General features: G+C 36.5%; 2 protein-coding genes across 4 annotated transcripts in view; one reads left to right on the top strand and one right to left on the bottom strand.

Moving 5' to 3' along the window:
* Positions 1–22,958, bottom strand: part of VAMP7 (vesicle associated membrane protein 7) — a 1,102,798-nt gene that overhangs the window by 23,506 nt on the left and 1,056,334 nt on the right. The gene's annotated exons all lie outside the window — the stretch shown is intronic.
* INTS6L (integrator complex subunit 6 like) overlaps positions 1–22,958 on the top strand; it is a 76,795-nt gene that overhangs the window by 39,749 nt on the left and 14,088 nt on the right. For 2 of the 3 annotated variants that reach the window (XM_049766660.1, XM_049766659.1), the window contains exons 9-12: positions 2,049–2,184; positions 17,689–17,783; positions 20,979–21,188; positions 22,313–22,439. In XM_049766660.1, coding sequence (XP_049622617.1) covers positions 2,049–2,184; positions 17,689–17,783; positions 20,979–21,188; positions 22,313–22,439 — 568 coding nt within the window. Of the gene's footprint in view, positions 1–2,048; positions 2,185–17,688; positions 17,784–18,733; positions 18,845–20,978; positions 21,189–22,312; positions 22,440–22,958 lie in introns of all 3 variants that reach the window. The other variant, XM_049766658.1, reaches the window with a different exon arrangement.

Below are 22,958 nucleotides of genomic sequence, written 5' to 3'. Positions count from 1 at the left end.
TCACTTGCATGGGCCTGATTCTGGTTCAATACCTGAAACTACATGGTACCACTCAGGTAGTCAAGGTGATATGAGGTTACCTGAGAAACACCATCTCCTTAGGCCTTTGCACTGGGCCACTAGCCTGGTTGGTGAAAAAATAGCAAGAATGATTCTGGGCCCCTTGAGCACCATTTGGGAGCCCCCCTAAATTCAAGATAAAAAAGTTGAAAAATCAAGCTCAATAAAGGCAAATAAGATAAGAAATCATACCTTCCCCCAATAATCTCTTTCTATTTAGCATATTCATGTAAATATTTTACAAAGAAACATATTTACTGTCCTCACATCCTTTCTCTCAAATATGCAAGACATCCTATATTTTATGCTATCATGAATCATAAAATTTGGGAAACACAAAAATGGAGACAGAATTATAACCCTCTGTGGCCTTGGATGTCTCTAAGGATTTCTTTGAGTCCCAGTTCCTTGCTTTGCAGGAAGGAAGGAAGGAAGGAAGGGAGGGAGGGAGGGAGGGAGGGAGGGAGGGAGGGAGGGAGGGAGGGAGGGAGGGAGGGAAGGCGGGAAAGAAGGAAGGAGGGAGGGAGGGAGGGACAAGAAAGGCAATAGCTATTTTGTCTGTTTGTAGGTTCCTTTAATTCTTTACAACCCTTAGGATGGCCTTGGATGGTGGAGATGGAGGCCTTTGTCCTTAGGCCCCAGACATGTGGCTCCATCCCCCATTAACCGGCAGGTCATTATCTTCAGGTGGTCCCGAGCCAGGAGTAACCCCTGAGCTTCTCTGGGTGTGGCCCAGAAACAAAAAAATAGAATTAGTGAGCTATTGGATTAAGGTAGATAGAATTTATTCAATATCAAACTTTAACTTTGCTTTAAATGATCTTTGGGAAAGGATTTGAAATTATATACTAGTGCATTGATTTGTGTCAAAGAAAAGAACAGAAAACATTGAGTTAGAAGATTCAAGTGAAACATATCAAGTACACAGAGGCTAACATATATGAAATCACAAATTTCAGTAAGAAAACTAGAATAAATTAAATTTAGCATTTAAATATATGCTGAAGTTTTCTCGAGAGGGACCATATCTGGCACTACTCAGGGCTTACTCCTAGCTCTTCACTCATGGGTCATTCCTGACAGTGCTTAGAAATCATATGGGATGCCAGGGATTGAAGATGGACCAGCTGCATGCAAGGCAAATGCTCTACCTGCTAAACTATGGCCCTGGCCCTCATATTGATTTATTGGTGTATCAATCAACTAGAGAAATTGACTTCCAGATTGAACAACAGCCTCAGGCCATACTTATAATAGGTTCCTTAGCAAATATTTCTTTTTTTTTTATTTTGGGTCATGCCCAGCGGCACTCGGGGGTTACTCCTGGCTCTGCGCTCAGAAATCGCTCCTGGCAGGCTCAGGGAACTATATGTGATGCCAGGAATTGAACCACCAACTCCTGGGTTGGCCGTATGTGAGGCAAACTTCCTACCGCTATACTATCTCTCCGGCCCAGAAAATATTTCTAGAATGGAAAAAAGAATAAGTGGCTAGACATCAAAGAGAAATACTGCAATAAATGTTAGCACAGTTCTAATTAATGGACCTTGTTTTTATATATTGTATCCTTTAAACTTGAGGCCATTTTTTTTTTTGCTAAAGGTCTCCACTCTGGTTACCACTTGTTCTTTTAAGAATTCAATTTGTTCTAATTGGCTGTTATCACATGGTAGTATCTCAGCCTTATTTCCCATTGTGCAAACCAAATACATACTGAGTGAGTCTTGTTAACCTAGTCTGTGCTCTCTGAATTGTTACTGAGTGGTTATATTACCATTCAATAAGTTAATTTTTGGTACAATTTACAAAGGAATCGCAATCTTCACATTCTTTTTTAGCATGATATATTTAGAAATAACCTCAGTTTGTTTAAATTTCCATGACAGTTAAATTTTGACATAGTTATTACTATGGAATATTACTGTGAGTTTTGTTTTACATAAAAATATTTATTGTTCTACATGTACATTGCTTCATGTTCTCTTCAGGTATTCGTTACTAGCAGTGGAAAATATAATAATGAACTTGGATATCCGTTTGGCTATTTAAAAGCCAGTACAACATTAACTTGTGTAAACCTCTTTGTGATGCCATACAACTATCCAGTTTTACTTCCTCTTTTAGGTAAGTAAAGTATGTGCCATTTATTTCTTTTTTAAGTGCAGTGACAATGGGGCCAGAGAAATAATCGTTCAACAGGCTGAAGCCCATGCTTTTCGTGTGGGAGGTCTGGGTTCAGTCTGAAGCATCACACAGTCCCCAGTTCACATCAAGAAGTAATTCCTGGGCACAAAACTGGGATAAGCCCCTATTAAAGCTGGCGTAGCCCTCAAGCCAAACCAAACCAAAACAACTAAAATGAAAAACTGACCATTAACTGAGATTAGTATTTTATTGGAGGGTTGCTGGTAATCAAGCTTATGCATATGCAAGAGAATGTTCTACCACTGAACCACATGCCAAGTCAACCGAACATTTAATTATATAGTGAGATTCTATGGTTTCTTTCTTTTCTTCTAGCCAGGTAGTTGTATTCTATTATATGTGTACACACAATTTTTGATATATGTATATGCACACTATATCCATATATCTGTTCTTGTACAATTTGGGTTATTTCCAAACCTTGGCTATTGTGAATTGTGATATAGTGGACATAAGAGCAAAAACATCTTTTTCAAATAATATTTGGGGAGAGGTCTCAGGGTAGATGTCAAGAATGGAATTGCTGAATCATAAGAAGCTAAATTCTTAGTTTTTTTGGAGATGTGTCCGTATTGTTTTTCAAAGAAGCTGAAAGTCTTTGGAATTCACATTCCCACCCATAGTAGAGGATTGTTTCCCCCTATATCCTCAAAAATACTGATTGTTTCTGTGTTGTTGCATGTTTGTCAGTCTCACTGGCATGAGGCAATATTGTTGTTTTCATTTGCATTTTTCTGATGACACACGATGGAGACTATATTTTCATACACATATTGGTCATCCATATGTTTTTAAGGAAGCGTCTCTTCATCTTTTCTCTCCATTTTTGATACATTTGTTCTGTTTCTGTTAAGTTTCACAAGAGTTTTGTGTCTTCTTTATTGATCCTTTGTCAGATGAGTGCTGGGATATTTTCGCCTCTGTGGGAGTCTGTGGGTGTTTTTTTTTCCTTTGCTCCCCCCTGCGGTGTCCATCTTATTCAAGTCATTGTTTATTTGGTGAAGAAGCTTCTTTCTTTGATGTAGTGAGTTGGTTATCTTTATTTCTTTTTGCTTGAACAATGACATTGCCATTAAATATGACTTGAATATGTCTTGATGGCTTCTGCCCTCTATTTTCCTTAAAATAATTTATGGATTTAGGTCTGAGATTGGGATAATTTTTTGGCCACACCCGGTGATACTCAGGGGTTACTCCTGGCTATGCGCTCAGAAATCGCTCCTGGCTTGGAGGACTATATGGGACTCCGGGGGATCAAACTGCAGTCCGTCCTAGGCTAGTGCGTGCCTTACGGCTTGTGCCACCGTTCCGGTCCCTGAGATAGGGATGTTTAATCCACTCTGACTTGACTTTTGTGCATGGTGTGAGATAAGGATCTATCAATTAATAGTATTATACATTATGGTACTTCAAATTAAAAAATTAAAATAGAACAACTATATGATTCAGTGGTTCAACTCCTCAGCATCTATTCTTAAGAACACATGTGCACCTGTATTTATTGTAGCACTATTTACAGCAGCCATGATCTGAAAACAATTCAAATACTTAATGTCAGGTTAAAGAAACTGGTATATATAGACAATATAATACTATCCAATTTTAAGAAAAGAGTAACTCCTGCTTTTTGCTACACACAAAATGGACAAAATGGGAGGGTTTTATGTTATATGAAATAAGTTAGAGAGAACAAATGCCAGCTGATGTCAATCATATGATATAGAAGAAACAAAGCATGGGAGAATACAGAATTCATTAACAAACCAAGCCTGACAACAAACAGGTTACCAAGGGCTGGGGATGAGGTGGGGGAAGGGATAGGGCAGATCAGAAAAGAATGAGGGACAGAGGTGGAGGGTTTAGGCCACTTTGGTAGCAAAAATATTTTTGTATGCCAAAAGGCTTAAATAATATTGTTGTAAATATCATTAACTCACATAAGAACATAAAAATGAAATGAAATATAGTCAAAAGAGTAATTAATGGTCAAAATGTAACATAATCGGAAAACTGATTTGGAAGGACAGAATTTGCATACAATCTTATTGTTTTAGTCTTCTCTGTTGTTTTTACCTTAATCAAGAGAAGAAATGGAGGCTGGAGAGATAGGACAGCAGATTGAGAGAGCCCTTGTCCTGCACATTGCTGGCTGTGATCTCCAGCACCCTGTATGCTCTTCCAAACCCCACCAGGATAGATCCCTAAGATTACTTTGACCTTGATCACTGCTGGGTGTCTGTGGGTGTCTTAACCCCCCCACCAAATACCAGACAAATCAAACAGAAGATTCTCACCTCATTATCCCTTTCGTTGGAATCTCAAATCCCCTTCCTTACCCAGTTTTAAGTGCACTTGACTTTTCATTGTCTAGTTTGCCTCAAAAAAATGTCATCAACTGTTGTTAATACTCCAAGTATTTGATGCTCTTTTTTGAGAAAATAATGATTCTTTGATATGTTAAGGATTCACACTCATTCCTCCCATTTCTGCACAAATGATTATTAAAAGCTGCTGAGGCACTGGGGAAGGGGTGTGTGCATTTTATGGCTGAAACCCAATTACAAACAGGTTTGGAACAATTTTTACTTTAAAAAATTATTTAATAAAAGCTTCTGAGGCATCTGTTTTAGCAGGAGTAGAAAGTAAAGGAAATAGGTACAAGAGTCAATTGAGAAATAACTGTAATTGTAAAAGCTGTGGTTTCCATGGCAATTCTAAAAAGAACAACTCCAGAAGCTGTTACTCCACTATCACTAAAAATGTGTGAGGAGATTTTGTTTTTCCTCTTTGAAAGAGCTACATCTGTTTAAAGTAATATTGTATCATGTGATATTCTTACAATTGTTAATTTGTGAAAATTTTTATATGGGGTTATTAATTTATGTGAAAATGATTAAATCTTAATACTATTCTAGTGTTTTAATTAAAAGCCCAAGATTAGGCCAAGATTTTTGTTTTGTTTTGTTTTGTTTTGTTTTTTTGGGGGGCCACATCCGGTGGTGCTCAGGGTTACTCCTGGCTGTCTGCTCAGAAATAGCTCCTGGCAGGCACGGGGGACCATATGGGACACCAGGATTTCGAACCAAACACCTTTACTCGTGGATCGGCTGCTTGCAAGGCAAACGCCGCTGTGCTATCTCTCTGGGCCCAGGCCAAGATTTTTTATGCCATAAATACTCAGGTAACTAAAAAAGGTCATTCTTTTCTATGCTATGAATTAAGAATGAATCTTCATAAGTATATCAACATGATTATTCTTATAACCTTTATGTTTTAATTTAATCTACATAGATTCTATATAGAACTACAGAGAGAGCACTATGGGTAGGACACTTGCCTTGCACATAGGCCATTCTGGGTCAATTTCCAGTATCTCAAATGGTTCGAGCCTTCCAGGAGTGATATCAGAACACAGGGCCAAAAGTCAGCCCTGAGCACAGCCAGATATGCCCTCCAAACTGAAAAAATAAGAAATAAAAAGGACAAATACTTTTTATAAGGTGACCGTAATTAATGTAAAATATATTGTCTTTGAGATTAACAAGATTAATAATAAGTGTCTCTATTTTGTGCATTTATTGTTTTATCTTAAATATCTATGACCTCATTTTTGTTGCTTTTTGTTTATTTTGTTGTTTTTAAATGTACTGAAGTTTCATGATTTACAATAGTACAAATAACATTAAAGTTTTGGACACACAGTGTTATTGCAGCACACAACACACCTGCCACCAGCCTGCCAAGATCCCTCTACTACTCTCCCTAGTATTCTTCCCACTCGGCAGTCATAATTCTAGTGACAAACTCCAAGTTCATTTACATTGGCCATTGGTGCCTTCCTTTGTTTCTGTACAAATGAGTGAGATCATCTAATATTTATCTTACTTCTGACTCATTTCCACCTAGTATGGAATTCAGCAGTTCCAGACTAGCTGTAGTGAAGCACAAGATTTCATCTTTTCTCATAGCTACGTAGTATTCATTGAGTCCATATTTCTTTGGGTGAGGAATTGGGTCACACTGGACTGTACTCAGTTTGTGCTTCTGACTTTGTGCCCAGCGATGCTCAGGTGATGATCCATGGTGATGCTCAGGGAACCATCTTTAGAGAAAAGGAACAAACTAAGGGTTGACCATGTTTTTTTGTTTGTTTTTGTTTTGATAGAAAGATAATGCTAGCTTCCTAATAAGAATAAAGGAAATGTTTTTCCTGTTTTCTGGAGAAGACGATATAAAATTGTTAATTAAACATTGTATTCAATATTTAGCTAAATCATCTGGATCTGGAGGTACCTTTTAGGAGTGTTTAAATGATTAATTCAATGTTCTTCACAGTCATAGGCTTATTCAACGTAGGTTTTATTTTGTGAATTGCGCTTGTTTGTGATTTTTGAGAAACTGATCTATTTCATCTGAGTTGTCCAATTGCATATGTAGAAATAGTCTATTTATTTATATTGTCTTTAGGGTCATACCCGTCTTGATCAGAGCTTACTGCTGGCTTTGCTTGCAGTTGATCACTCTGTGGGACTCAGGGGGTGGTATATATGGTGCTAGGGATTGGATCTAGGTAAGTTACATTCAAGGCAAGTACCTTACTTGCTGTACTATCTTCTATGTACATTTTTTTGTAATCTCCTATCTTTTTGATATATACAGGGGCCTGTAGTATTAGCTCTATTTCATTCCTGTTCCTTGTAGTATGGGTCTGATGCCCTTTTTTGGTTAAATTCTATCAAGTAATTCTAGAGTTTTATCATTTTTATTGATATTGTTAAAGAACCAATTAATTGTTTACTTTGTTTTAATTTGAGCTTACTTTGTTTTAATTCTAATGCTTGGGATGAGACCCTTTTTTGAAGTTTTGAGGCTTCTCTTCTAACATAGCTAACTAGGTGCAATAAATTTCTCTCAGTGCTGATTTAGCTATTCCCAACAAATTTTAGTGTGTTTTATTTTAATTTTCCTTCACTTTAGCAAACCTTTGACTTCTCTTGGTCCTTCCTTTATTTTTTTAAATTTTTTTATATTAGGTACATAGTGATATTGAATCAGGGGCATTCCCACCACCAATGTTGTCATCCCTCCTCCCCTGTTCCCAGCATGCATCCCATATCCCCCTCCTTTGCCCCCTGGGCTGCTAGTATAAGTGGTCCCCTCTGTGTCTAGCTTGTTGTAGATTAGGTACCTATTCTGTTATTATTGGCTTTAGATTTGGTGTTTAAGTCTGCTCATTTTTTTTTTGGTTTTTGGGTCACACCTGGCAGTGCTCAGGGGCCACTCCTGGCTCTACGCTCAGAAATCGCCCCTGGCAGGCACAGGGAACCATATAGGATGCCGGGTTTCAAACCACCATCCTTCTGCATGAAAGGCAAACGCCTTACCTCCATGCTATCTCTCCAGCCCCAAGTCTGCTCATTTTTTATTTCTACTCGATGTTCATACAACTGTTTGGTCTTGGTACCCTCCATTATTTCTCCTCCAATTTGTGAATTAGAACAAGATGGTTCAAGTTATGTGCTTCTGTTAGAAGGAAAGAAAAAAGGGGGGGGGGCAAAAATCAAACAAGCAAACAACGGGAGGAGTCCTTCTAGAGGCTATAACTATCAATTTAAAAGAAGAAAGGGAAAAAGGAAGAAAAACATAACAAGAATACAAAAAAAAATCAAACAAACAAACAAAAACCCCGAAAAGCATCACAGCAAAAGCACCACAGCAATAAAGACAACAACCAAGCAATAACCATGGTCCTGATATAAAAACAAAACAATGCACAAAAATGAAAAACAAGCAACAACAATAACAAAAAAATTAATTTGTGCTTTTTTATTTTATTTTTTGCATAGGCACAGTAAATATTGGGGAGATTAGAAAGGGAATTCTCTTGGCCTAAGAGATAAAGGCTTTCTCCGCCCTTGAAGTATACTGTCATGGGAATAACTGCAGGCTCTTATTCTCTCCCCTACGTCCTTTCGTGATGTCTGGAAACTTTCCACTTAGTCATGGATGATAAAATCAGATCTGTGTAACTAGAGATCTTGGTATTTGCACAGGTCATAGGATAAAGCCTAGGGTGGAGTCTTTCTTTATGGTTCTAGAAGTTCTGTTCCATCATTGTTGTTTTAATCAGTCTTCTGTAGTTGGTGTTCTTGGTTTTTGCACTGATCCTAGGGCAAAGCCTAGGATAGTCTTTCATTATGTTTCCAGAAATTCTGCTTAGTAGTAGTTGTTTCAGTCAGGCCTCTGGAATTAAGAGATCTTGGTTGTTGTACAAATGTAGGCCAAAGCCTAGACTAGGGTCTTTTTTTTGGTCCCGAGATAGGTTCTGCTCAGTCATGGTTGTCACAGTCTTCTGAAATTAGCGATCTTAGCTTTTGCACAGATCAAAGCATGACGTGTCCTCTGATAAAGGATCCTATGTCCCACTGATGCTGAAAAACAATTAATATTCAATTATTGTTATATTGTGGGGTGGGATTTGTTAAAATATCAGTTTCTGTTGGATTTTGTTGTTCTTCACTTATGTATTTTTTTATCAGTTTTCTCTTTGTTTTGAAAGATTTTTAGAGTAGTTTTGACATTTCCAACTATAATGTGGATTTTTTTCCCCCTGGGTCACACCCGGCAGCATTCAGGAGTTACTCCTGGCTCTAAACTCAGAAATAGCTCCTGGAAGACTCAGGGGACCATTGGGATGCCGGGATTTGAACCGCCATCCTTCTGCATGCAAGGCAAACACCTTACCTCCATGCTATCTCTCCGGCCCTGGATTGTTTCTTTTATCATTCCTCAACTTTGCATCACATTTTGTTGGTTTCTTATTTGGAATGTATACACTTGAGATCACTATATATTCTTGCTAGATTTATTATTATCTAAAGCATCACTTATTGAACTCAGTCTGCAAATTTTCTTGGCTTTGAAGTCGCCCTTTATCTGATAGCATAAACACTCCTGCTTTACTTTGATGATTCATTGTATTATATCTTTTTCCCATCATTTTATTTTAATTCTACCTGTCTCTGTACCTTCATATTTGAAGTAAGTTTCTTTTTGTTTTGTTTTGTTTTGTTTTGTTTTGGAGAGTCATACCTAGTGGTGCTGGGCTCTGTACTCAGGGATAAACTCAAGGCAGGGTGCTAGAAATGTGTGTCAGGAATCGAATTCAGGGAAATGTACCAGGGATCAATCCAGGTCAGCTGCATGGAAGGTAAGCACCCTACCCACTGTACTATTGCTCTGGCCTGATGTAAGTTTCTTATATACAACACAATTTGGGTACAAATGTAGTTGATTGTTAGTTTCAATCATGCAAGGTTTCAACACCCATCCCTTCCCCAGTGTTCAATTCCCACCACTATTTTACCCAGTTACTCTCCCAACCTCTTTTCTTTATTAATTCAAGATTTTCATCAAATGTAGTTAACAAAATTTAATTGAGCACCAATCACTACTTGGGATAAATAAAGAAAGCTAATTCAGGTTATGTGTTATCAAAAGATCATATCAGCGAGTTGTAAGAAGATAATCATAACTGTCAAGAAAATACTCTGGGAATTTTTTCTATTGAGATCCAATAATTGCATTTGTAGCAACTTTTTTAAAATTTTTCCAAAACTTATATTCCTCTCTTTAAGCATCACATTTTAATTGAGATATAATTGATATATCAATTAGTTCCAGATATGCAGCATATACCTATTTGTGTATAATATGAACTACCATTATAAGTATTTATCATTTAATACCTATCACACAGTGTTTTGCTTGTGGTGAAGTTTTGACATGTCATGAAATATTTACTCTTAACAAATTCCAATATAGGATACAGCATTGTTTACAACAGTCATCATGTTATACTTTATATTCCTAGAATTATTTGTTAGAACTGGACTTTTGTGGGTTTTTTTTCCACATCTTTTGACCATAAACCCCAGCCCCTGGCATACTCAAACCTGTTCTATGTATCTATGAGTTTGGGGTATTTTTGGGGGGGATTCCATGTGTATTTTAAATAAGAAGTGGAGACTTGGTTAGAGAATAAAATTTAGCTCTAGGGGAGCCCATGTTCTCTTTTGAACACATCTCTTTCCTCACACATTTCTCTAAGTAAATTTCTTTCAATAAAACTATTTTACTTTGCAAAAATAAATTAAATATTTTAAATCAAAATAAACAAAATAAAATTTAACTACATAAACTAGTACTCATCACTAGGTTCAAAAAGAATAGAAGATAATTTGATGTGTATCAAGAACTTTATATCCACCCAGTTCATTTACCACTTGCACTAGTTTTGGGGGTTTTATTTTGCCAATTTGTATGGTGTTTTCATATTCACAATCTGGTTCCTTGAAACCATCCTGCATGCTAAGGCAATTATCATTGAGCCCCTTTGTGGATGAAATGAATGATCCATAGGGTGATTTCTCTAAACTCTCTTAGCTAAAGATGACACTAAACTAGAACTCAACCCCTGATCTTCCTCCCCTTTGAAACTCTTAACTGAGGAAAAGGGAATTGAAAAGAAAATACCAATGGTAGTTGAGATATTGGCCTCCCATCCTAAATTCTCACTTGACTTCCATCCTATACTCTCATTTCTTTTAAATGTTGATTAGCTTATTGTTCACTAAAAACTTTATTGTATCATCCTAGAGATTCCATGTGACTGGAGAAGTAATACCATGGAAATCATTTTCTGAGCTACAAAGGTAGTGATTAAAGCAGTGTTCCCCTAATAGCCTTCTGCCCTTAACACTGTGGAAGATGTTTTTTCTTCCTCACAACCCACTTTAAAAATCAGACAATAGGGGCCAGCGAGGTGTGCTAGAGGTAAGGTGTGTACCTTGCAAGCTACTAGCCAAGGAAGGACAGAAGTTCGATCCCCCGGCGTCCCATATGGTCCCCCCAAGTCAGGGGCGATTTCTGAGCGCTTAGCCAGGAGTAACCCCTGAGCATCAAATGGGTGTGGCCCAAAAAAACAAAAAAAAAATCAGACAATAGATTAGAGCCAGGGATATGGCTCAACAGTAGAACACTTTTCTTGCATGAGTAAAGTTCCTGATTCAATTCCCCACACACACATATAAGAAATGAAAAAAAATGAAAGTAAATTAGATCCTGAGTAAAATGACTGCAATTAGATTTGGTAGATCTATTTATATCTATTATTGAGTCTGACTACCTAATAATTTTAATGTAAATGTCTCTCCAGTCTTGTGGACTTAAATTTGTCAGTTTCCCCAAAAAATCTGTAATTCCCAGATGACTCCCCACAAAGATTCAATAGAAATGAATATTTCCACTGAGGTCTCTAGCTCCTTTTAAGATAGAATAGTCTTTAAAGCGTCTGTGTGCTACAATAAGCCAGAAATTTCTTTAGAATTTTTTTCTTTGTTCTTTCTACCTATATCCAAATAACAAAAGACATGCATTTTATGACTGGAATCATTGAAATTAGTTTCAGCAGGAGTGAATAATATATTAGAGCAGTAAAAGGGAGAAAATAGGTAGTTCCTTTACTTAGCTAAAGCAATTCAGAATTTCAAAGAATAACCCACTGTGTAGTGAAATTATGTTTAAAGGACAGAAATGGTTTTGTCTCCTGAAATATGTTTGGGAGATAAGAGCCAATATGTCCTGAAGAAACAAGATAAATGATAAATTTATATTATCTTTGATATTTATACTAAGTGTGCCAGGTTCATGTAGATCTCTAGGGATATGAATTTTGAATTATTCGAAATATGTTTACTGTTGAGAGAAACAATGAAATGCTTGGAAATATGCCTGTATAGTTAGATTATGTGGACTCATTAAATAATAGAGGTTGAAAGACAGAATATCCACTATTCAGAGAAAGCATTTCTAGCATTTTATATCAATATGCATGCTAATAAAAACATTTAATTGAACAAAATTTGAAATTTCAATCTAGCAAAGCTATTTTCTTTTCTAGTGCTTTTGCCTAATTCTTACCTTAGTATTTAAGAGACACAAAGGTCTGATTCAAAATGCTTGCCCACTGAAATCACAGAAATTAAGAGAAAGAAGTATGACTATACAAAGTGTAAGCTCATTAAAGAGAATCCAAACCTTACTTTAAAACTTAGTACAATTACCTACAAATTAGAGGCTTAGATTTTTTCTTCATATACATTGTATTTTTTTGGTATTTTTTGTGGTTGTTTTTGGGTCACACCCGGCATGCTCAGGGGTTACTCCTGGCTCCACGCTCAGAAATTGCTCCTGGCAGGCACAGGGACCATATGGGATGCCGGGATTCGAACTAATGACCTTCTGCATGAAAGGCAAACGCCTTACCTCCATGCTATCTCTCCAGCCCTTCCTATACATTGTAAAGTAGCTTAACTGGTTATTTCAGTAATGCCCTCTACTTATTTTTTGATATTTTATTTTTTAAAAATAATTTTTTTATTTTTATAAAGTGTGAGATACACAATTATAGGTATTCATGATTTAGTTTCAGTCATATATTGTCCAATACCCTTCATCAGTGCACATTTCCTAGCACCAATGTACCCAATTTCCCTCCTGCCCACCCCTTGCCCTTTCCCCTGCCTGCCTCTGGGGCAGCTATTTTACCTCTCTCTTTCTTTTTTTCCCTTTAGACACCATGGTTTTCAATATTGTTACTGAAGGGGTAGCAAGCATATCACTTTACTTTCTTTCAGCACCCAGTTTTTGTCCAGAGTTATCATTTCCAACTATCATTGTCATAGTGGCCCCTTCTTTACCACCTAACTGAACTCCCCTGATATTTGTGGCAAGCTTCCTACCATGGACTGATCCTCCTATCCCTTGTCTCTATTGTCTTTGGATATTAATACCATACTACCTTTTCTTTCATATCCCAAATTAGTGTGATCATTTTATGTCTGCCCCCCTCTCTATGACTCATTTCACTCAGCATAATACTTCCCATATCCATTCTGAAGATCCATCTCCATCTCCATCCAACAAATTTCATAACTTCATTTTTCTAACAGCTGTATAGTATTCCATTGTGTACCAATGTTTCTTTATCCACTCTTCTGTTTTCAGGCACTTGGGTCGTTTCCAGATTCTGGCTATTGTCAATAGTGCTGTGATTAACATAGGAATGCGGAGGGCTTTTCTGCATTATGTTTTTGGGCCCCTGGGGTATGTTCCTATGTGTGGTGTGGAAGCTCAATTTCTAGTTTTTTTTTTTAAATAATATTCATTTTGTTTTCCAAAAAGGTTGTACCAGTGTACATTCCCACCAGCAGAGAATGAGAGTCTCTTTGTTCCCACATCCATGCCACCACTGGTTGTTTTTGTTCCTTTTGATGTGTGCCAGTTTCTGTGGTATGAAATGATATCTCATCACTGCTTTGATTAATGATGTAGAGCATTTTTTTGTGCTTCATATGTATTTCTGCTTTGAGGAAGTTTCTGTTCATTTCTTCAAATTTTTGAAAGGGGTTGGACTTTTTCTTGTTAAACTCTACCAGTGTCTTATGTATCTTAGCTATTAACCCATTTTCAGGTAGGTATTGGGTGAATAGTTTCTCCCATTTTAGGGACAGTCTTTGTTTTATGGTCACCATTTTCTTTGAGGTGCAGAAGCTTCTTTATTTAATGTGGTCACATTTGCTTATCTTTACTTCCACTTTTTTGGCCAGTGGTGTTTCATCCTTGAAGATGCCTTTAACTTCAGGGTTATGAATAGTTCTTTCTAAGTTTTCCTCTGGCTTCAGGTATGATAGCAAGGTATTTATTCCATTTTGATTTTAATTTTGTGCATAGTGTTAGAAAGTGGTTTAAATTCGGTTTTTTGGCATGTAGTTGACCAGTTTTTCCAACACCACTTGTTGAAGAGGCTTTCCTTGCTCCACTTCATATTTCAATGAATTTCTGTAGTATCTATTGTGACATCCCTCCCTTTCATTTCTGATTCTGTTTAGTAGGATTCTTTCTCTTTGTAAGTTTGCTAATGGCATATCGATCTTGTTTATTTTTTCAAGAACCAACTCTTCTTTTCATTGATCTTTTGGGATTGTTTTTTTGGGTGTTCAGTTCTTTAATTTCTGTTCTATTTTTATTGCTTCCTTCCACTTGCCTGCTTTTGGCTTATTTTGTTAGTGATGTTCCAATTTCTTAAGCTGTGCAGTTATTTTTGTAGGCCCTTTTTTTCTTCCTGATAAATGCTTACAAAGCTATACATTTTCCTCTTAATGTCACTTAATGTCACTTTTTCTGTGTCCCACAAATTCTGATAGTTCATGTCCTCATTTTTATTTGTTTTCAGGAATCTTTGATTTCCTCTCTGATCCCAGTTGTTTAATAGTGTGCCGCTTAATTTCCAGGTATTAAAGTTATTTCTTTGTTTCCAGTTTTGTAGTTCACTTCTATTTTCAGTGCATGCAGTTTCTATCCTCTTCATTTTATGGAGAGATGCATTATGGCCCAACATGAGATCTATCTTGGAGAATGTCCTATGTGCATTAAAAAAAGACGTTTATTCTGCCTTTGAGGACAAAAAGCCTAATACATATATAATAAACCTCTGTCTTCCATTTCTTCTTTCAAAGCGAGTATATCTTCATTTTAGCCTGGTTGATATATCAAGAGGTGACAGTGGTCCTGAAGTCTCTAACTACTATCGTCTTGTTATTGGTGTATTTTTTCAAGTCTACTAGCAGTTGTAGTTGTTTTAAGTATTTCTCTGGCCCCTCATTGGGTGCATATATCTTTAGGAGTTTGATTTCTTCCTAAAGTACTTATACATTTATTGTTAAGAAAAATGGGCCCGGAGAGATAGCACAGCGGTGTTTGCCTTGCAAGCAGCCGATCCAGGACCAAAGGTGGTTGGTTCGAATCCCGGTGTCCCATATGGTCCCCCGTGCCTGCCAGGAGCTATTTCTGAGCAGACAGCCAGGAGTAACCCCTGAGCACCGCCGGGTGTGACCCAAAAAAACCAAAAAAAAAAAAAAAAACAAAAGAAATTACCCTCTCTGTCTCTTATAGCCTTTATTTTATTTTATTGAAACCATTGTTATTTACCAAACCCTTCATAGTTGAGTTTCAGACATACAATGAATCAGGGCCAATCCTAAGACCAGTGTCAACCTTGCCTTCACCATGTTCCCGGAGTGTATCCCAAACATCACCCATTGCTTCCCAGTCTGCCAGTATAACAGGCCTATGTAACATTTCAGTGGTCTCAAACTCAATTTACCTGCGGACCGCAGGAGGCAAAGTTGGGGTGATCCTTGAGTGCAAAGTCAGTAGTAAGCCTTGAACATTGGGGGGTGTGACCCAAACAACTAAAACAAAACAAAACAAAAAAAGATTCCTCTAGGGCAGGGCCACAAAATGTTGTATGGAGGGCGAGTTTGGGTTTCTTGATTCCATTGTTGTTGAATTTGTCTTGGATATTTAGTTCTGTCCTTTTTTTGAAATCTATCTCTACCACTGCACCTGAAACTGCTTGGACCCTCGCCCCCCATCCTGTCATATTTGTGTATCTCCTCCACTCCGTTTCTTTCCTTCTCCTCACTACACTTTGGGGCCAAGGTTATTTGAGACAACTCCCATCTAGATCATTGTATTTCTTCATTGAGTTATTCTAAATGCCACATATAAGTGATATTATTCTGTATTTATCTTCTTCTAGCTTATTCATTTAACACAATATCTTATAACCTTTTTGAGCCTGAAGTCTATATTATCTGATATCATTATGGCCACCCCAACCTTTCTAAGGGAGTTGTTTGCTTGAGGGGCTGTCTTCCAACCTCTGCCTTGAGTCTGTATTTGCTTTGACTAGTCAAATGTGTTTCTTGCAAGCAATAGAACATTGGATTCAATTATTTTATCCATTTTGCCACAGTTTGTCTCTTTATTGGTACATTTATTTTATTGACATTGAAAGAGATTATTCTATCATCTTATGTCATCTTTTTATAGAAGTTTGGTGTATTTATGGGGTTTATCTTGCTTTAAAGTACCCACTTCAGTTCTTTTAAAGTTGGTTTTGAGTCTTTTAAAATTCCTGAGCTGTTTATTCATGAAGGTGTGTATTCTTCTTTTAGACCTGAATGAGAGATTCTGGTTGGGTGAAATATTCTTGGTGAGGCATCCATTTCATTGACTTTTTTTTCACTATATCCCATCACTATCTTGAGGCCTAAAGGGTCGCTTGTGATTAATCTGATATAAATCTTAAGGAAGCTTCTTTGTATATAATTTCCCATTTTTGATATTGCTGTTTTCTGTATTCTGTGGTTTTCATCATTGTGACTAGGAAGTGCCTTGGGGTGTTTTTATTTGGATCTCTTTTAGTTTGTAGTCTTCAGTTACCAGGATGTGGGTGCATGCACTATTCAGAGTTTGGAATTTCTCAGCACTTTTACTGTTGCTTCTTCATGGGGGTTTTCTTCTCTGGGACCCCAATAATTCTTAAGATGTTTCTGTTTATATGTTTTGAGTCCCCACCCCATATTCTGTTCATTTTTTAAGACTCTTTTCTACTTTATGCTATTGTATAGAGTTGTTATGCAGCTCATCTTCCAGCTCGCTGATGAGCTGTCACGCATCTGGTGAGGCTTTCCAGTGAGTTTTTTATTTCAGATACCAAGTTTTTTATTTCTGTCATTTCTGTTTGAAGTTTTCTCATTTCTACTCTTGAGTTTTATTGGATGTTCATTCCATGGTTTCTTTGAGTTCCTTGAACACCTTCAACATCTTATCTCTTAAGTCCTTATCAGAAGGCTATATAGGTGGCTGATACTAGTTGGATCTTCAGAACTACCATCTTCATTCACAAAGTGTAGTGAGATTTTGTGATACTGTTTTATTGTGACCATTGAAGTGTGGTGGTGTTTTGTATGTGTTGCAATGTGGCCCATTGATTAGAAGAAATGTGCGGTTGTGGAGTAAAGCAGAGCAGCTGCCTTCTTCCCAATGCACTTAGCATGAAAATGGTTCTTCTGAGTCACAAAGAAAACTCCACTTCCAATTTGTCTGTCTCAGTTTCTTGGGATCATAACTAATTCCCACCATTTAAATAAAATAATTCCATTAATCAGTGACCATGTATTCTTTAAATAAACATTTCCACAATAGAATTTCTGCTTTGTAATATGTCAGTAAAATTTTCATATGGATAAGTCAGTGTTTAAATATTCCATTTTATGTAGCTTCACAGATGGAAGAGGAGTATGTAACTTGTGAATCAAATTACTCTTTTAGAAAAATACTATATGTTGGTAAGCAACACAATTGCCACAAAAGATAGTCAATGCAATGCCAATAGAAAGTTTCATTTAATGTAATTCAAACTTGAGATTTGGGGAAATGTCATACAGGTGGGTTGTTTTATTTTACCCTGGAATTTAGGACTACAATATGTACTGTTTTGTCTTTTTCTTACAGATGACTTGTTTAAAGTTCACAAACTTAAACCAAATATGAGGTGGCGACAGACTTTTGAAAGCTACTTAAAAACTCTGCCTCAATACTACTTATTAGTATGTATTTATTTGTATATAGTAATATTTATATTAATAATGAACCTTCTCAATAAAATGTCAATCAATAGAAAACTTTACCCCTGAAATAATATTTTTAAAAATTTACAAATATTTGTGCTATTATTATCTTCTCAAATCAGTTGTATGAACTTGGTTATATCTTGGCAGTACAAAAGAATTGTTTTCTTTATTTTTTAACTGCCATGTTCTTAAAAAATGTCTATTTTTTTTAAAAAAACTAACCTTATGAAATTGTACTTTGGGAACTTGATAAAACTATGTGTGGATGCATACATTCTTATCGACTGCCCTTTTTAACTCTAGAAATTATGAATATGGGGTATCCCTCTGAAAAACATCCTAAAGATATATCTACTTACTCCCTGACAAGTGTATCTGAAAGACAACATGAAGTAGGGTCATAATGGAATTTCAAAAGTTGAAAAATATTTGGCTTCATTTTCAATTTTGCAGCTGGGGGAAAATATTCATGATGATTTTTAATTGGCAATATAATGTAAATCAAGATGATCAAACTTTTCAGAGGTAGATCTGGTAAAACTTCAGCCCTGTTTCTAGAGAAGAAAAGGCAGAATCTTGAATAATACCATTAGTATCACTGGGAGAAAATATTGGAACATAATAATTTACCGTGACATGAATTGAATGTAATGTGAAATTATTTTATGCTTTGGGAATTTAGACTGAAAACAAATTACCTGTTTAAATTTGCTGTTACTTGCTCTTCTTTTCCCACTCTCTTCTTTTTTACTTTCTATTTCTTCTCTGCTATTTTCATTGCCACTTTTTAATGTTCCATGTTTGCTTTTATGTGCAGCACCTTGACTTCTAAGAAATGAATCATGTCCCTTTGCCCCTTATAATTGAACTTTGAGTATTTTAAGATTTATTCTATTCTTACTGTTGTGTATTTTGTTTCCTTATAGCCATTAAAGAAAGCACTAAGGATGATGGGAGCTCCAAATCTGATATCAGATAATTTAGATTGTGGACTTAGTTACAGTGTTATCTCTTACCTTAAAAAACTCAGCCAACAGGTAGTATTGGTCAAAACAAACAAACAAAAATCCTTTGCCCTCAGAAGTGCCTTTCATTATTCTTTAGTAAAATTGTAATTTTTCAAATTAAATGTGTATATATTTCTACACTTTATGGATTAGTAATAATGTGATTCTCTATGGCTTCTAGCTTCAGCATTAAACTGCCGTTAAGGGTCTGTCAGTATCATTGGATGCTCTGCCGTTTCTTCTTTTGCTTGCCAGCTTGTCCTACATACAAGCTCATTGATTCTCTGTGGCCCAAGAAGGGCAGAGGTTTGATAGAATTATCTTATGGGTCACATTTTATCTCCCCTCAACCTAGCTTATATTCAAATTACATTGGACTAGAACACTCCTCCCCATTTTAAGTCAGCACACTGGGGCATTGTGTGAGCAAATAAGTTGCCAGAAATTTATTTTTAGGTAATCAATGTATCTATGCTTTTCTTTCTTGGGAAAGGGGAGATAAGACCAATGGTCGTCAAACTGGAGGCTGGTAGGCCCCAAGGAGACCCGAAGAGTGGAGTTCAACATCCCCTCTTCTTGCTCTCCATCTGTTTCTCCCCTACCTCATTACCATTATTCACTTATCCCTTGCCTGCCCTTTTCTATTAGTACCTCATTGTCCACTCACCCCTACTTATCATACTTCTCACCTCTACTTAGCCCATTCTTGCAGGATGGAAATGTTTAAGAACTACCGAGTTAGAGCAATACTGCCATGAAAATGGATTATGTTGTATGACAAATTAATGTAGCCGTTTTACTGTCTTCTAATGCACAAATGCATTCCCAGGTAGGGAATGGTAGTAGCATTTGCAGTGAATTATAAAATGCTCCAGGTTGAAAATATTTGGAAGGTGGGCCTTTAGAAAACAGCCAAAATGATGATGTGCTTTTGAAGACTGATATACCTCACTAGGAACTAGCAAAACTGGAAGCACAGTTTGGGGTTTATCAGCTCCTACTAGTCCCATGTGCTTGTAAATGCAAAAAAAAGGAAAGGCAAATTGAGGTTTCTACTGAATGTTCCCTTTCCCCTTTCCTCTCTGCTAAATTTTTGTTTTTTGTTGTTGTTGTTAATGTTTTGTTTTGGTTATTATTTGACCTTTGATTTTTAAAAATTTGATGTTTATCATAGGCCTTTAAGGCTGTGTCAGCAGTTTGGCCACAAGGAAAAACAGTGAGCAGAGCTGAAACTTATACTAGTTCTGGGTTCTTGTGGGAAATGTTCCTTGTATAATTTTAGAAATGATCTTTTAGAATTACCAAAGAAGCATTCCCTCCATTTGCTCTTATCCCTTATTTCATGATTTAATTTAAAACTAATCGTAAACATACGTATGTCCAATGATTCATAAATATATGTGACCAAGTCATACTTCCAAAGTTCACATGAGCTTACTGGATATTGGTGAAAATTCCATCTCTTACAGATAAAGAAAGTATCATTACTAATTTATAATAGCTTTAATGACTAATTTAATTACTAATTTAATAACTGTCATCACTGTTCCTTGAACCATCACCGATGTGTGTAATGTACAAATATGCCCCAAGTATTACTAGAATAGTCTCTCAAGCAATATTCACCGATATAAATAATTTATTTAGATTTTTTGTTACTTCTTGACTACACATTAAGTGATATTTATTTGGTAATATCTATTATATAAAACATCACCTCCTAAGATTTTTGGATGTCCTATCAGTGAAAACAAGCAGTGTTAATTTTTCCAATGTAATGAAAAAATGTGGAATCTGATTTTTAGTACCAGTTTATATTTATAAATATAGTCCCAAACCTTTATGTATGGGTCATAGAATATGCTGATTCAGAAAAAAACTTTGCAGTAACAAAATGTGGTTTTAAATATCTATGAATATAATTCTCATTCATCGTCTCAATCATAATTTTGACAATAAGCAAGAGAAAAATTGTGATATTTATCTCTCTAGCCCCCTCTCTGCTGCTTTCAGAGAAGTGCAGGGGAATGTTTAATTGTCCATTTTTCTGTTATTTGAAATTGAAAATTTTTCTGTAGGGTTCTTAAAATATTATATCTTAAGTAGTAAAATCAAGTAATAGCGTATATTTTTTTCCATGACATACTACGTACTTTTATTTTAGACCAAACTTGAGTCAGAACGACTACTAGCATCAGTGGGGAAGAAACCTCCCCAGGAAATTGGAATCAAAGTGAAAAAACATTCTGGAGGTGGAATGTATTTGGCTCACAATAAAAAGCTGTTGAAAGAAATTACAGAAGAATCTTCACCAAGACTGACAGAGTTGAATACCAAAGAATTTCCTAGCTTCCAAGTAGGTCTCTTAAACAAGGTAAATGTTGACCGAAATAGTTTCTATTGGTTTGAACTTGTCGGATACACTTATATCACTCATATTGCTTTAGTTTTGAAGTATTTAAGATCCTGTTTTGCATTGCATGGTTTCAAAGAGCCAGTTTTAAAAACTGCTGCCAGCAGGTGCCAATGTGAAATGAAATGTTCAAGATATGCTTGGGGGTGGAGACATGTCCATGAAAGATAAAGGGAAGAAGAAACTGAGCAGACTGGTAAAGCCTTGAGGTCACAATTGTGGTATAATACCTGTGAGGGAAGAAAGGGAAGGAGAAAGGTGATTGAGTGTGAAGAGGCTCAAACAGTGGCATTCTTAAGAGAAAGCCTTGGCTAGTCTAATGGTAACTACAGGCGCCAAGATTTCCCATTGAGGAGGTCCATCCACATTGGTTAAAAAACAAAACAAAACTGGGCAGGCTCTAACACTCCTTCCCACCTCCACGAACCCAGGCCTTATTCTCAGTCATTTGGCAGAGGGCAATAATCGGCCTGGTATTAAATCCAGCAGTAGGTCACAAAGACATCACAGTTGGAGGGATTTAAAGAGAATTCATTGCTCATGGAGGGAGTTTGCCTTTACCTCAGCAGCAGGAAGATAGTCTAGATTATAAGCAGTGGGTAAAAGGCTGACTGAATGTAAGTTTCAGAAGCAGGGATTTTGAATGACACATTTTGAAAGGATATCCCCAGTGGCTGTCATGCTTTGTGGGCATATTAGAATTCAGAGCAAGAAAATGGTGACTAAATTTAAAAAAAATTTTTTAAATGATTCAGAGTAGGATTGGTGAAGGTAAAATTTCCACTGGGAAAATTCTACTATTGTTATTTATATTGAGCTCTCTCTTCACTAATTCATATTTTAAGAATATTAAGAATTATATTTCTGTATTATGGGGCACAGTAGATCAGATGCTTGCCCTACACATGGCTGACCTGGGTTCAATCATTTTCATCCTATATGGTACCCTGAGCACTGCCAGGAGTAATTCCTGAGTGCAGAGCCAGGAGTAATAAAACAAACAAGAAACAAGAACAACAAAAAGAACTATATTTCAACATTTAAAAACTTAAGAATAACTGAAATTTTTTCCTCATTTCAAATAGGATTTGAAACCTCAAACATATAGAAATGCATATGATATTCCACGTAGTGGACTTTTAGACCAGTTAACCAGAATGAGATCCAACCTGCTGAAAAAAACACACAAACATATTGTTGGACAAGATGAAGGTAAATGAACAAAAATTTACTTTGTTAATTAGTAAAATATGAAGCCTGATTCACAAGTGTATTTATAATGAGTAAGTTATTCTGTAAGAATAAATTCAACGGAGAGATAGCACAGAGGCGTTTGCCTTGCAAGCAGCCAATCCGGGACCAAAGGTGGTTGGTTCGAATCCCCGTGTCCCATATGGTCCCTCGAGCCTGCCAGGAGCTATTTCTGAGCAGACAGCCAGGAGTAACCCCTAAGCACCGCTGGGTGTGGCCCAAAAACCAAAAAAAAAATAAATAAATTCAAATAACAATTAAATGTTTGTAATGGCTTTTCTTTTCACTGAATCCGTACAGTAACCCAGATCCATATTTACTATTCTCAGGTTTTAGGAGAAGTGTGCATTTATTAGCACTTCTTATCTTCTCCATGCTTTAATTCTTACAAGCCTAAAACAGTTCTACATACTGTTTTGATATCTCTATTGTGAATATGGAAACTGAAAGTTCAGTCATTTGCCCAGCTCCAGTGAGTTA

This window comes from Suncus etruscus, chromosome X, assembly GCF_024139225.1.
Source record: "Suncus etruscus isolate mSunEtr1 chromosome X, mSunEtr1.pri.cur, whole genome shotgun sequence".
Taxonomy (NCBI): domain Eukaryota; kingdom Metazoa; phylum Chordata; class Mammalia; order Eulipotyphla; family Soricidae; genus Suncus; species Suncus etruscus.
This window is presented reverse-complemented; position numbering and strand designations above follow the sequence as displayed.